We start from the raw sequence: 14,689 nt of genomic DNA on the forward strand, positions 1-14,689 counted from the left end.
CTCCCCTGTATTACACACTCCCCTGATTTACACACTGCCCTAATTACACATTCCCCAGGTTTCCACACTCCCGTGCTTTAGCTCTCCTCTGGTTTCACACACTCGTCTGATTTAAACAATCCACTGGTTTTACACCCCCCCTGGTTTACACACTCCCCTGGTTTACACACTCTATGGGTTTGGATACAGCAAAGATCTTACACACACCCTGGTTTACACACTCCCCTGGTTTACACACTCTATGGGTTTGGATACAGCAAAGATTTAACACACACCCTGGTTTACACTCCCCTGATTTACCCACACTACGGGTTTGGATACAGCGAAGATGTTACACACTCCCCTGGTTTGCCGCTCCCCTGATTTCACACACTCAACTGGTTTAAACCATCCACTGGTTTTGCACACTTCTTGCTTTACACAGTGTATACTCCATTGGATCCATACACTCCCCTGTGTGCGTACACTTCCCTGGCTGACACACTACCTGCTTTATCTACTCATTTGTTATGTGTGGCTTTCCACACTCACCTTGTTTTGCACATTCACCTACTTTTGTGCACACAGGTTTACACACTATTTGATATGCCCACACTCCTGGTTTACACTCACACTAATTTTACACACTCCTGGATTTAAACGCCACTGATTTATACATGCCCACATTGTGTTTTCCTTCTTTGTCACAATCCACTCAAACACACCCCTGATTTTACAGCCTCCAGGTTTACAGACATCGATATTGCACAATCACCTCATTTTACACACTCCCCTCATTAACACACTTACACCCCTGGCTTTACACTCTCCTCTGGTTGTACCAAATTCCCAGCTTTACACATTCCCAGTTTACATAATTCCATTATATTATGATAGTTTTGATTGAATTCCACTCTTTCCGTTAGAAAATGAAGCACATCTGACTCAATATTTCAATACCAAATGTATCAAGGTATCTCCTTGTGTTGGTGTGGGACATATTGTACTGGGGGGAAACATTAAAAGCTTCCTTATTGAGCTCCCATGCTCAACACAATCTCTGAACAAATCTAATACTCTTGTCAAAGAATTCAGCTCCAGTTGTAAACTTCTCCAGTCTCCACTTGAATAACAGACATCCTGTTCTGAGCAGCTTACTGCACTTTCTCTGCAACAGGCACCATGACATATTGTCAAAGCTGGATTTTAAAATTCTTATTCAGTTTGTCTAATATAGAAGTCTGCATGTTTACCAATCATACTTCTTATAATGTGTGTCATTGCTTAGGTCTCTTCTTGAAGCATGAGACCTGGTCCTGATGTCTGAAGCTGCCTTTTTCATTCTGCTTAAGTTATGAATGTTCTTATCTGTAACATCTGGGCTACATCAATGACATTAGTATGAACTTCATCAAGCACCGAGAGTGTCTATGGCACAGTGATGGAGCTGGATTGTGCTGGGGGGTTTTGATTAATAGAAAACTGATTTGCTTTTGTGTCAGGTTGAGAATATATTTAATGTTTATGACTCCAGTTCACAAATTTTAATAAGTTTTCATGATAAATAATTGAGCATGAATGTTAAGTTCCAACCGAGATGAAAACGGTTGTCCATTATCTTTCATCAGCCTCTGTGTCCATGTTCCATGTGTTCCGGATCTTCGCTTTACTTTATTTCCCTTCAGATTAAACATACACGCATCGATTAGGAGCTGCAGACTTATGCACTCTCTATCTCTCTGTGTCTCTCTCTCTTTGTCTCCCTGTGTGTCTCTCTCTCTGTCCCTCTCTCTGTCTCTCCCTCTGTCTCTCTCTCTCTGTCTCTCACTCTGTCTCTCTCTCCTTCCCTTTCTGTCTCTGTCTAAGTGTCTCAATGTCTCTCTCCTTCAATATGATTATCTCACTCCCTCTCTTCCGCTCTACATCTCTGTGTTATGTGCCACTCGTTCCATTGTTCTCTCTCTCTCTGTTTCTCTCTAGTTTCCTTTATGTGTCTCTGTCCTCAATATCTGTCTACTTCAATATGAGTATCTCACTCCCTCTCTCCCGCTCCACATTGCTGCGTTACTATGTCGCTCGCTCTATTTTTCTCTGTCTCTCATTTTCAATCTGTCATTCGGTGTGTTGTGGACACAGTGATAACACGTGTAACACTGGCCCTCACTGTCAATACTGGACACAGTGATAACACGTGTAACACTGACCCTCACTGTGAACACTGGACATGGTGATAACACATGTAACACTGGCTCTCACTGTGAACACTGGACGCAGTGATAACACGTGTAACACTGGCCCTCACTATGATCACTGGACACAATGATAACATGTGTAACACTGGCCCTCACTGTGAACACTGGACACAGTGATAACACATGTAACACTGACCCTCGCTGTGAACACTGGACACAGTGATAACACGTGTAACACTGGCACTCGCTGTGAACACTGGACACAGTGATAACACGTGTAACACTGGCCCTCACTGTGAACACTGGACACAGTGATAACACGTGTAACACTGGCACTCGCTGTGAACACTGGACACAGTGATAACACGTGGAACACTGGCACTCGCTGTGAACACTGGACACAGTGATAACACGTGGAACACTGGCCGTCATTGTGAACACTGGACACAGTGATAACACCTGTAACACTGGCCCTCACTGTGAACACAGCTGCCGTGTTGTGGGTGAAACGGTCACTGTCCCTCCTCCACACAGGAAGTCCTGGTCTATCAGATCATCTTTATTTTTAAAATTTGCTGTTTGGATCAGAATGGTCAGAATCTGTGTCACTGTGAAAATCTCCACTCTCAGAGGGGGTGGGATTATTCGTTAACTGGGGGTCCCTGCTTGTTGAGTTTGCAGTTCAGTGTTACCGGGCAGTGCAGGAGGATCACATCAAGCAGGAAAATCTCCACTGAGAGAGAGGAGATCAATTGTATTTTCACCTTCAAGGGAGGTTTGTCATCAATGAATTTAGATTTTAAAATATGACTGGCTGCTGCCGGGTATTTAGGTAAACAGAAAATAGGGAGCAGAAAATTCAGAGAGTTGAACAGTAATTAAGACACGGATTGGGAACAAGTGTTCTGGAGAAGGGGGTGTAGGTAGCCTGGGTCACATTGTGATCCAAAAAGACGAGGTGTTGGGTGTCTTAAAAAATATTAAGGTAGGTAAGTCCCCAGGGCCTGATGGGATCTACCCCAGAATACTGAAGGAGGCTGGAGAGGAAATTGCTGAGGCCTTGACAGAAATCTTTGGATCCTCGCTGTCTTCAGGGGATGTCCCGGAGGACTTGAGAATAGACAATGTTGTTCCTCTGTTTAAGAAGGGTAGCAAGGATAATCCCAGGAACTACAGGCCGGTGAGCCTTACTTCAGTGGTAGGGAAATTACTGGAGAGAATTCTTCGAGACAGGATCTACTCCCATTTGGAAGCAAATGGACGTATTAGTGAGAGGCAGCACGGTTTTGTGAAGGGGAGGTCGTGTCTCACTAACTTGATAGAGTTTTTCGAGGAGGTCACTAAGATGATTGATGCAGGTAGGGCAGTAGATGTTGTCTATATGGACTTCAGTAAGGCCTTTGACAAGGTCCCTAATGGTAGACTAGTACAAAAGGTGAAGTCACACGGGATCAGGGGTGAGCTGGCAAGGTGGATACAGAACTGGCTAGGCCATATAAGGCAGAGAGTAGCAATGGAGGGATGCTTTTCTAATTGGAGGGCTGTGACCAGTGGTGTTCCACAGGGATCAGTGCTGGGACCTTTGCTCTTTGTAGTATATATAAATGATTTGGAGGAAAATGTAACTGGTCTGATTAGTAAGTTTGCAGACGACACAAACGTTGGTGGAATTGCGGATAGCGATGAGGACTGTCGGAGGATACAGCAGGATTTAGATTGTCTGGAGACTTGGGCGGAGAGATGGCAGATGGAGTTTAATCCGGACAAATGTGAGGTAATGCATTTTGGAAGGTCTAATGCAGGTAGGGAATATACAGTGAATGGTAGAACCCTCAAGAGTATTGAAAGTCAAAGAGATCTAGGAGTACAGGTCCACAGGTCATTGAAAGGGGCAACACAGGTGGAGAAGGTAGTCAAGAAGGCATACGGCATGCTTGCCTTCATTGGCCGGGGCATTGAGTATAAGAATTGGCAAGTCATGTTGCAGCTGTATAGAACCTTAGTTAGGCCACACTTGGAGTATAGTGTTCAATTCTGGTCGCCACACTACCAGAAAGATGTGGAGGCTTTAGAGAGGGTGCAGAAGAGATTTACCAGAATGTTGCCTGGTATGGAGGGCATTAGCTATGGGGAACGATTGAATAAACTCGGTTTGTTTTCACTGGAACGAAGGAGGTTGAGGGGAGACCTGATAGAGGTATACAAAATTATGAGGGGCATAGACAGAGTGGATAGTCAGAGGCTTTTCCCCAGGGTAGAGGGGTTAATTACTAGGGGGCATAGGTTTAAGGTGAGAGGGGCAAGGTTTAGAGTAGATGTACGAGGCAAGTGTTTTTACACAGAGCACAGTGGGTGCCTGGAACTCGCTACCGGAGGAGGTAGTGGAAGCAGGGACGATAGGGACATTTAAGGGGCATCTTGACAAATATATGAATAGGATGGGAATAGAAGGATACGGACCCAGGAAGTGTAGAAGATTGTAGTTTAGTCGGGCAGCATGGTCTGCACGGGCTTGGAGGGCCGAAGGGCCTGTTCCTGTGCTGTACATTTCTTTGTTTGTTGAGAAGAGGGAGAATTCTGCCCTGGGAAATGTCATTTCCAGACCTTGTGTGTGGATGTGAATATTGTGGAAGAGAGAGTGTGTGAAAGGGGCGGGCCAAACAGGAGAAACCAACTGTGTTTGTGTGTCCGCTCTGACCAGGAGATCTCCCAATCCCTCTGGGACTAAATGGAAATATTTTTCATTCCAACAATCCCCCTGTTCCCCTCCTACTTTTCCAAGTTGGATTTCAGGGCAGTTTCGATGCTGCTTTCCAGGTTTCTGTGGAAAGGTTGGGAAAATGAGAGCGATCGGGTGAGAGAGCGCGAACAGTGCATCAGTAAAACGGGTTTAAATGCAAAATGGAGCCTTCAAATCGCGTGAAACCTTTTCTACAGCAAACATGAGAGTTATCCTGGGACACTGTGGAGCTGGAATTTGAGTGGAATTGGAGAGTTTGGGACGAGAGAAAAACACAGAGAGGCAGCAGCAGCCTGGAGCTGAGAGCAGGTTGTCTCCGCCCCGTCCGCTCGCTGCCTTTAAGTTGCTCAGTGCCGCCACCAGAGGCTTCATTTCTCACCCACATTGACGGAGAGATTTTGTGCAGAGTCTCGGACATGAGCGATAGTGCAGCCGCCGAAACGGCTCCTCCAGCCGCCCCAGTCAAGGCTGTCAAGAAGCAGAAGGCGGTTCCCCGGAAGAAACAAGAAGGTCCCGGGCTGGGCGAGCTGATCCTCCAGATTGTGGCGGAAAGCGGCGATCGCAAGGGGATTTCCTTACAGGCCATAAAGAAGGCGCTGCGGAGCAAAGGGGTCGATGTGGATAAACGGGGGGCCCAGATCAAGCAAAGTGTCAGGAGGAGTGTGGACAACGGCAGCTTGGCTCAGGTCAAGGGCACGGGCGCCTCCGGCTCCTTCAAGATCGTTAAGAAGACAACCGGGGGGAAAGTGAGAAAGACCGGAGCAGGCGAGAAACCTTCAGTGAAGAAAACAGCAGCCAAGAAATCTCTCAAAAAACCAGCAGCCAAGAAATCTCCCAAGAAACCAGCAGCCAAGAAATCTCCCAAGAAACCAGCAGCCAAGAAATCTCCCAAGAAACCAGCAGCCAAGAAATCTCCCAAGAAACCAGCAACCAAGAAGGCGGCAACTCCCCAAAAGAGCGCGAAGAAAGCAGCCCCGAAGAAAAAGTCACTTGTGAAAAAGACCACGGGCAGAATAAATCCGACCCAATCGAGGGCCAAGCCCAAAGTCAAATCAGCAACGGCTAAGAAACCAGCAAAGAAGTGAAAGAAGGCGAGCAAATTGTAAACCTCTGAACCCAAAGGCTCTTCTCAGAGCCACCCACATCTCTCAGGAAAGAGCTGATCCCCTGACCAATGAATCGCTGTCCCGGTGCTGGGAGCAGATTTCAGACAGAAATGTCAATCCCGTATTGCCGCTCACTCGCTGACATGCTCTGCACCGGGCCTCTCCCCCCACTCTGCAGTAAAACACAGGGATGTTGCTGCCTCTTCCTAAACGGGGATGTGTCCGGGGGAACAGTCACAGTTTGTGTTAGTTTCATTATTCACAGATTCAGGGGAGTCTGTAAAAGAGGTAACAGGGCGGAGAAATCCCGCCTCACAACATAAACACTTTATATCAGCTGGAAGGGATGTTAGTAAAATTCCCAACCCGTCTGGGAGAGGAGTTGTGGGGGTGGAATCGGAGCTGGAGTTGAAATAGGAGCAGATAGTTCGGCTGGTTCTAGAAAGGAGTGAACTGAGGCGGGAATATTACTGACAAGTCTGCATTTAATAGATCCGCGTTTCTAACAAGCTGCTGTATGATGTTGCAGTTTGTACGTGTTGTTCAGCGCCCTCTTTTCACTTCTGTTTGGAATATAAAATGTGGGTTGGAGCAGGCAGGAGGAGGAGCTGGATGATCAAAGACATTTCACTGCTCTGTCTGTCACTCAGTCCGCTCCCCGCCTCTCTCCCTGACTCAGTCAGGTCGGGGCGGACTGGATAATAAAGGAATGTAAGGACTTGGTTTCACGCGTCATAAATGAGATACCACGATTTTGTTAAAGTTTGTACTGTTATAACAGGAACTCCTTTCCTATCATTGATTTCTCTTTTCACATTATAAGGCGACATTGATGTGCTGTACAGTCTGAAACAAAACCTTTCTCCAAAGTCAAACCTGTAACCGCACATAGTGAACACTGACATTGTAACGAGAGCGGGAATGAATACCTGCACAGTTTTGTGCATCGAATGTGACAAAAAAGGGACCAGGAATCATCGAGAAGTTTTTTATGTTTCCAATTTGCGATTGATTTTCTCAAATATCCGTTACTTGTCCATGTGAAATTGTACCTGCTGGATTTTATTAATCTACTTTCGGAGATGAATGTTCAGCGTCAGGATTTGATCAGAAGCTCGGTTTACATAACTGATCTGTAAACACCGCCTCCTCCATCCATCTCCCCCCAGAACAGTCGCTGAACGAATCAGCCAATTTTCCCTTTAATATCTATCGCTCTTTGCATTGAAAGAACCGATATCGCTGATCAGATAAAAATGAGACAGAATTCCGCCCCTCAATAGGAGCTTTATCCCAGTCTGTTGTAGAACAATCAGGGAGTGAATCTGAATTTAATCCGGGTGCTCAGGCAGTGGGTCGAATCTGAGACAAAAATGGGACCAGGAATCATTGAGAAGTTTTTCACATTTACAACTTGAGATTGAGTTTTGATTTTTTCGGTTTTGTCAAATATCCGTTCCTTGTCCCTGTGAAATTGGCGGGCTTTTTGAAATTGATGGGGTGTCAGTTGCAGGTCCACCAACCAGGGCCCTGATATCCTTCCCATACATCGCTCTTTTCAAACTTGTCCACGGGATCGGGCTGCATCCAATGAGGAGAAGTGGGCGGTCAGTATAATGTCTTAAATAGGCAGCGAGAGAGCGGCGCCAGCATTCTCAGCGTGTGCGTTTCCCCCAGTTTCACATCATGGCCAGGACCAAGCAGACAGCGCGCAAATCGACCGGAGGCAAAGCTCCTCGCAAACAGCTGGCTACCAAAGCGGCCCGCAAGAGCGCTCCAGCCACGGGCGGAGTGAAGAAGCCCCATCGCTACAGACCCGGCACTGTGGCTCTGAGGGAGATCCGCCGCTACCAGAAATCCACCGAGCTGCTGATCCGCAAACTGCCCTTCCAGCGCCTGGTGCGAGAGATCGCTCAGGACTTCAAGACAGACCTGCGCTTCCAGAGCTCCGCCGTCATGGCCCTGCAGGAGGCCAGCGAGGCTTACCTGGTGGGGCTCTTTGAGGACACCAACCTGTGCGCCATCCACGCCAAGCGAGTCACCATCATGCCCAAAGACATCCAGCTGGCCCGCCGCATCCGCGGGGAACGCGCCTAAAGCCCGGATTCAGCACCACCAACAACAAAGGCTCTTTTAAGAGCCACCAGGTCTGTCAGGAAAAGAGCTTCAACACCCAATCCCTCAGTAGAGATGCGGTAATTTAGAATATTATCATCGGCAGTATCTCTGCATTCGGAAGCTTTAGTGACAGAATTCAGCGAATGGACAACAGGTCACCCTTGTCCGGAGGGAGTGGGTGGCTCTGAAAGAGCCTTTGGGTTATTGGATTCTTCCCGGTCCCAGCGCTGGTTCAGAGCCGCTCAATCGACAAATAAAAGCTGCGACCTCCTGTTACTGATTCCAATGCCTCCAAGTTACAATTAACGCTTCATTGCAATGGAGTTTCTCTCGTCTCATGGCTCCGAGTAAGAAACGAGTCACATACATTAACCCAGATAGTTATTGCAGAAACATCTACACATTAAGTAGCAGAACAGAATCTGAGTGACACAAAACAATTCGCCCTTTTTCTGATAAAGTGAGTGGCTCTGAAAAGAGCCTTTGTGTTATTAGATTAAAGAATGGTCGCTTCACTTCTTGCCGGCGCCAGCGCTGCTTTTCTTGGGCAGCAGCACGGCCTGGATATTAGGCAGCACCCCCACATTCACTTCGCTTCAGGAGGAGTGGCGGTGCACACATTGCTGATTGGTTATCTGAACAACATTGTGGAGCCTGGCACAAACTGACCAATCAGATGTCTGTTTGAAGCACCAATCAGGAGACTCCACGGTGCTGTGGGCGGAAAGTTTGGGCGCCAAATGTTCAGATTCCAACCGAATATTTATTTCAAAGCTTAAAAGAGCGCCAAAAGATAAAACAGAGAAAATTGAATTGGGACCGTAAAAACGAGACTAAATCACTGAGTATAAGATTGTTGGATTCTCTCTCCGTAATCTACAGTTTCCCTTTATCTGTCAGTTTCTCATTTCGGTTTTTCTCTAAAAGAACAAACCTAAAATGAATTAAAGCAAAATAATGCGGATGCTGCAAATGTGAATTGAAGAGAAATGCTGGATAAACTCAGCATGTCTGGGAGAATCTGTGGAAATGTTTCGGATTTATAAAAGGGGCATTTAATCCGAAACTGTCTCCACAGATTTTTACAACCTGGAGTCCAATCGAGTTTAATCTGGCTGCTGTTTAAAACGCTCTCAGCCGCAGACAGAATGTCTAATTTACAGCCAACTACAAACCTTATTAAAAATATTCCATATTGTAGACTACTTCAGTGTTAAAAGTGGAGTGAGCAATTTGGAGCTCGTGTCAGTATTGAAATGGAATTTCACCACAACACTGGTGTGCTCTCAATAAACTGATCGATTATTGAGGAAGCCTGAAAGAGAAAGGGAGGTTTTTCGGAACCTGAACACAAATTGAAAGGGAGGTTTTGAAGTTCTGTTGTCTCTCCAAATCTAGCGACAGGGACCGAATATGACCAAGTCAGAAACCAAAGACACAGGGACACCGAGCAGTCACTAAATGAGGAGACTTATTTTCAAGGCACGAAGATCGACCGGGCGATAACTGGACATCACCCAGGATGTTATGTTCCAGTGAAACACTATTTGAACCGATTTGGCTATTCATAATCTAATAAGAATTTTAAAACGATGGTTTGGCTGCTTTCCAGAAATTGTGGGTGGCTCTTAAAAGAGCCGTTGGGTTTTGATGAGTTTGAGAACAGTTTTACTTGGAGCTGGTGTACTTGGTCACCGCCTTTGTCCCTTCCGACACGGCGTGCTTGGCCAGTTCCCCGGGCAGCAGCAGGCGCACGGCGGTCTGGATCTCCCGGGAGCTGATGGTGCTGCGCTTGTTGTAATGGGCCAGGCGGGAAGCCTCACCCGCGATGCGCTCAAAAATATCGTTGACGAAGGAGTCCATGATGCTCATGGCCTTGGAGGAGATGCCGGTGTCGGGGTGAACCTGCTTCATCACTTTGTTGATGTAGATGGAGTAACTCTCCTTCCTGGCTCGTCTCCTCTTCTTGTTGCCCTTTACTGGTACCTTCTTCTGGGTTTTCTTAGCGCCCTTCTTGGGAGCTGGAGCTTTCTTGTCTTCAACCATGGTCAGAGCAAACTGCAGACACACAATAACTGAGAACTGCCACACACCTGCTCTTTTCCAGAATAACTCGCATTAGCTATGGGGAGCGATTGAGTAAACTCGGTTTGCTCTCACTGGAACGACAGAGGTTGGGGGCGACCTGAGAGGTCTACAAAATTATGAGGGGCATGGACAGAATGGATACTCAGAGGCTTTTCCCCAGGGTAGAGGGGACAATTATGAGGGGGCATCAGTTGAAGGTGCAATGGGCAAGGTTTAGAGGAGATGTACGAGGCAAGTTTTTTACACAGAGGGTAGTGGGTGCCTGGAACGCGCTACCAGAGGAGGTGGTGGAAGTAGGGACGATAATCACATTTAAGAGGCATATGGACAAATACATGAATAGGAAGGGAATAGAGGGATACGGACCCAGAAAGTGTAGATTTTAGATTAGACGGGCATCATGGTCGGCACGGGCTTGGAGGGCCGAAGGGCCTGTTCCTGTGCTGTGCTTTTCTTTGATTGAAAATCACTTACCAATGTTAATGAATGATGGGTGAGAGACCAAGTCACCATTGGTGAATTTAGAATGCTGTGACGTTTATTTGCATCTGTTTGGTTGGTTCAGGTAACCAATTGCAGCATCTGCCCCCCCCTCCCATCCACAAACTCTGGCCAGTCAGATTCCCCTCATTGACACATTGCTCTGACTTTGGGCCTCCCTCTGCCGGCCGCAGCACACTCTCTCTGCTGGTAATAACACGTCGCTCTCCAGGGACTGTCCCGGGTGCCGGCTATACCGCGCATGCGTGCCCACTCAGCCCGATCAGGCAGTGCGCAGGCGCGGTACACAGCGGGCCGGACCGCCACCTCCTGACGTCACCGGGCTGTCCAAGGGCAGCTTCTTTGAAGCAACAGCAGGTTGAAGCGGCGCCAGAGAGCAGATCCTCCATTTTGTAGCTGGCAGCTGTGAAGAATTGAAAATGGACGGTTTTGTAATAAGGAAGAGAGGGTCAGAGACACAAACAGGCCCGGATCACACATCTAAATCTGTGGAGAGTCGCTGAGGAGAGTCCACAGCAACACAAAGCAGAGCTGGGGTGAGCTCCACGGCCTCTGCTCAACAACCCATTAAGAAGAAGCTGGAAACAGGAACACAGCAGAATAAAGGTGATATTTGAAGGTATGTCTTTATAAATTGTGCCAATGCAAATCAGGATCCCCTCTGGCTGATTTGTTTGCTGATGAAACGTGGAAGCTCTCTATGTCTTACCTTGCAGACATCTTTTCAATTCTAAACACACTGAACCGCAAATTGTCAGGGAAGGAGGATGATTGCTTTTGGCGCTGTGAAGAATTTGAAGCTTTCCAAAAGTAATTGAACGTTAGGCAACTGCGCGTAGAAAGCCAAACCTACTACATGTTCCCCACACTGCAATGACATCTCGAAGAAAACGGTTAGGAAGGGAACTGTCGATAGACTGGCTGCACTGAACAACAGTTTATATCGCTATTTTCCAGAGGAGAAGTTTCAGATTTTGAGAGAGAATTGGTTGGTGAAAACTCCCTTTGAGTTCGAGACCCCAGACTCAATTTACTGATTTATAGCTGACTCCAAATGTACAAACTGAGCTTCTGCACCTTACCTGTGACAGCACATTAAAAATACGGCACAACTCCATGAGGTTTTCAGAGTTCCAGCGTAGCGTCTCCGAGGAGTACCCAGTACGGAGTAAAACAAGCATTCTTTTGCTATTACACATCACAAGGATCTACATGTTCAAGGTTGGATTTTTCATCCTCAAAAGGATGAAGACAGCACAAAGGAACCAGCTGAACTCTGCACCTGATACACGCACTGCCCTCACCTCTAAACCTGATTGGAGTGAGATCATAAGGACCAAGCAAGTTCACCTACTGGATTACAGGTAAGAGAACATAGTGGGTCACGGAGGTCAGCTGATGTGGGTCCCAAAGGCTGGCCAGCATGGGTCCCAAAGGATGGCCGGTTGGTTAAAATGGGTCGCAGGTAAAAACAGTTTAAAAATACTGCTGATTCAGTTCATCCATTTTCCCTTCATTTACCAGGACTAACTGATGTTTATTAATCCCGCCCTTCATCCGGAAGTAGAATCCAGAATGTTTGATTTACAACTGGGGCTCATTTGAACATTGCTGCGAATGTTTTTGGATAAAATGTTAGAAGAGCAGTGACAACAACATTGAGAAAAACCTGACTGAAATAAAACCCTGCTGTGGGTTTATGGGCCACCTGTCTGTTTACAATCCATATGTACGGAATCATCTGTAATAAACATTTTTTGTTTATTACACTATTCCATAATGCTCAGATTCTGGCAGAGAATGATTTATTTTAACTCCAGCATTTTGCCCGTGTATTCTGCGTGGCTTTAAAATGAATATGATAGTTGTACACATCTGGCAGCTCCTAATCGATGTGTGTAAGTTTACTATGAAAACTTCTTGGAATACATGAACTGGAGTCGCAGGTATTAAAGGTATTCTCAATGTATTACAGCTGGAATGTATTTTTCAATTATACAAAAAATGTCAGCAAAATCCATCACTGTGCCATAGACAGTATCGGTGCTTGATGAAGTTCATACTAATGTCATTGATGTAGTATATGTTACAGATAAGAACATTCATAACTTAAGCAGAATGGAAAAGGCAGTTTCAGACATCAGGACGAGACCAGGTCTCATGCAACAAGAGACCTGAGCAATGACATATTATAAGAATTATTATTGGTAAACATGCAGTCACGGAAGAAGAAACTGAAGAAGAATTTTAAAATCCAGGTTTGGCAGTATGTCATGGTGCACCTTACAGAGAAAGTGCTGCAAGCTGCTCAGAACTGGATGTCAACTATTCAAGTGGGGACTGGAGAAGCTTTCAACTGGAGCGGAGTTCATAGATTTCCTAGCATTTACAGTGCAGAAGGTGGCCATTCGGCCCATCAAGTCTGCAATGGCCCTTGGAAAGAGCAAACTAATAATAATAATTGCTTATTGTCACAAGTCGGCTTCAATTAAGTTACTGAAAAGCCCCTCGTCGCCACATTTCGGCGCCTGTTCGGGGAGGCCGATACGGGAATTGAACCCACGCTGCTGGCCTTGTTCTGCATTACAAGCCAGCTGTTCAGCTCACTGTGCTAAACCAGCCCCACAACTACCTAAGCCCACACCTCAACCCTCTCCCCGGAAACCTTCCCTAACCTTTTTTGGACACTAAGGACAATTTAGCATAGCCAATCCACATAACCTGCGCATCTTTGGACTGGGAGGAAACCGGAGCACCCAAAGGAAACATGGGGAGAACGTGTGACTCAGTTGACGGTGTAAACCAGGGGAGTGTTCAAATCATATTCAATTACAAATTGGAAACCAGGGGAGTGACTACATCAGTGGTGTGGGTAAACCAGGGAGTGTGGAAATCAGGGGAGTGTTTCAAACCAGCGGACTGTCCAAGACCAGACAATTGTCCAAAGCCACTGAAATGTATCAGCCAGCGGACTGTGTGAGCCAGGATAGTGTATAAACCAAATTCAATTTCAAATTGGAAAGGGGTGAAAATGAAGTCAATCAATGAAATGTTTTGCTGCTGGAGGAGAGAGTGGGACCACCTGGGGCCGGTTGCTGCCCCCTCCCGGGGTGAAGACCCTGCCTCCAGCCTTTTGTCTTTCCACCGCCGTGCCTGAGGTGGGAGTGGGTCCACCTGGGGACTGTTGCTGTGCCCCCTCCCGGGGTGACCGCCCTGACCTCTGTCCTCCCACCCCTCTGCCTGAGGTAGGACCACCTGGGGCCTGGTGCTGTTCCCCCTCCCGGGCTGAAGACCCTGCCTTTTGTCCTCCCGCCCCTCTGCCTGAGGTGGGAGTGGGACCGCCTGGGGCTGCTGTGAAGACAAAGGACTTTGTCTTGGGCCCCCACAGGGCTGAAGAGTGCCGTCCGCCCACTTCCTTCACCCCCTGTGGCGGGTGTGTGGCAGTTGCCACTTTGCTTTAGGCCCCTCCGGGTCTGAAGAACGCTGCCCGTTTACAGTGACTATCTGCTGTTGCCCTGCAGCACCTTCCCCTGTGGCACCTGCTGTTGTTGTGCCACGTCCTTCCCCCAGCACTCTGATTTCAGTTACATGGCTGTGCCGTACCAAGTGTGGGCATGGTCAGTACCCCAGGGGCATCCTCCACTCTGCCGGGGGCAGGGCGGCCAAGAACCTATGCGGGGGCGACAGCCTCTCGACCCTCGGCGGCCCCCTCGCCCTTCCGCCTACTAACGCAGCAACTTGGGGTCAAATGTTATGCCCACCCCAGCATGGCCATCGAGGCGTGCACTCGTGCGATGGCCGAGGTCATCGGCCTCTTGGCCATCGTAGCCGCCTCTAGGATGTACGGCAAGGCCGTGTTTTTCCTGCGGGCCGAGCAGGCGGTCCACCGTGTCCTGGAAAGGGGGCTCACAGTGGGTGGGACACACATGGCCGTGGACCCGCTGGAGGCCATCGCCGAACGTGTC

At 47.6% G+C, this 14,689-nt stretch overlaps 1 protein-coding gene and 1 long non-coding RNA gene across 2 annotated transcripts in view; both read right to left on the reverse strand.

Annotated features, from left to right (window-relative positions):
• Positions 1 to 1,578: 1,578 nt before the first annotated feature.
• LOC140400142 (uncharacterized) overlaps positions 1,579 to 14,689 on the reverse strand; it is an 86,970-nt gene continuing 73,859 nt past the window's right edge. Inside the window, exon 3 of the long non-coding RNA XR_011938060.1 lies at positions 1,579 to 1,658. This is a non-coding gene — a long non-coding RNA (uncharacterized lncRNA). The remainder of the gene's footprint in view (positions 1,659 to 14,689) is intronic.
• On the reverse strand, positions 9,741 to 10,240 carry LOC140400141 (histone H2B 7-like). The gene has a single exon (XM_072489614.1). The coding sequence runs from the start codon at positions 10,179 to 10,181 to the stop codon at positions 9,804 to 9,806; it is 378 nt and encodes a 125-aa protein (XP_072345715.1). The 5' UTR covers positions 10,182 to 10,240; the 3' UTR covers positions 9,741 to 9,803.

The sequence above is a fragment of the Scyliorhinus torazame genome, chromosome 24 (genome assembly GCF_047496885.1).
Source record: "Scyliorhinus torazame isolate Kashiwa2021f chromosome 24, sScyTor2.1, whole genome shotgun sequence".
Lineage (NCBI taxonomy): Eukaryota > Metazoa > Chordata > Chondrichthyes > Carcharhiniformes > Scyliorhinidae > Scyliorhinus > Scyliorhinus torazame.

What these genes read in the sequence shown, in the direction of transcription:
- LOC140400141 (XM_072489614.1), bottom strand. Translation starts at nt 10,181, where the DNA reads ATGGTTGAAGACAAGAAAGCTCCAGCTCCCAAGAAGGGCGCTAAGAAA.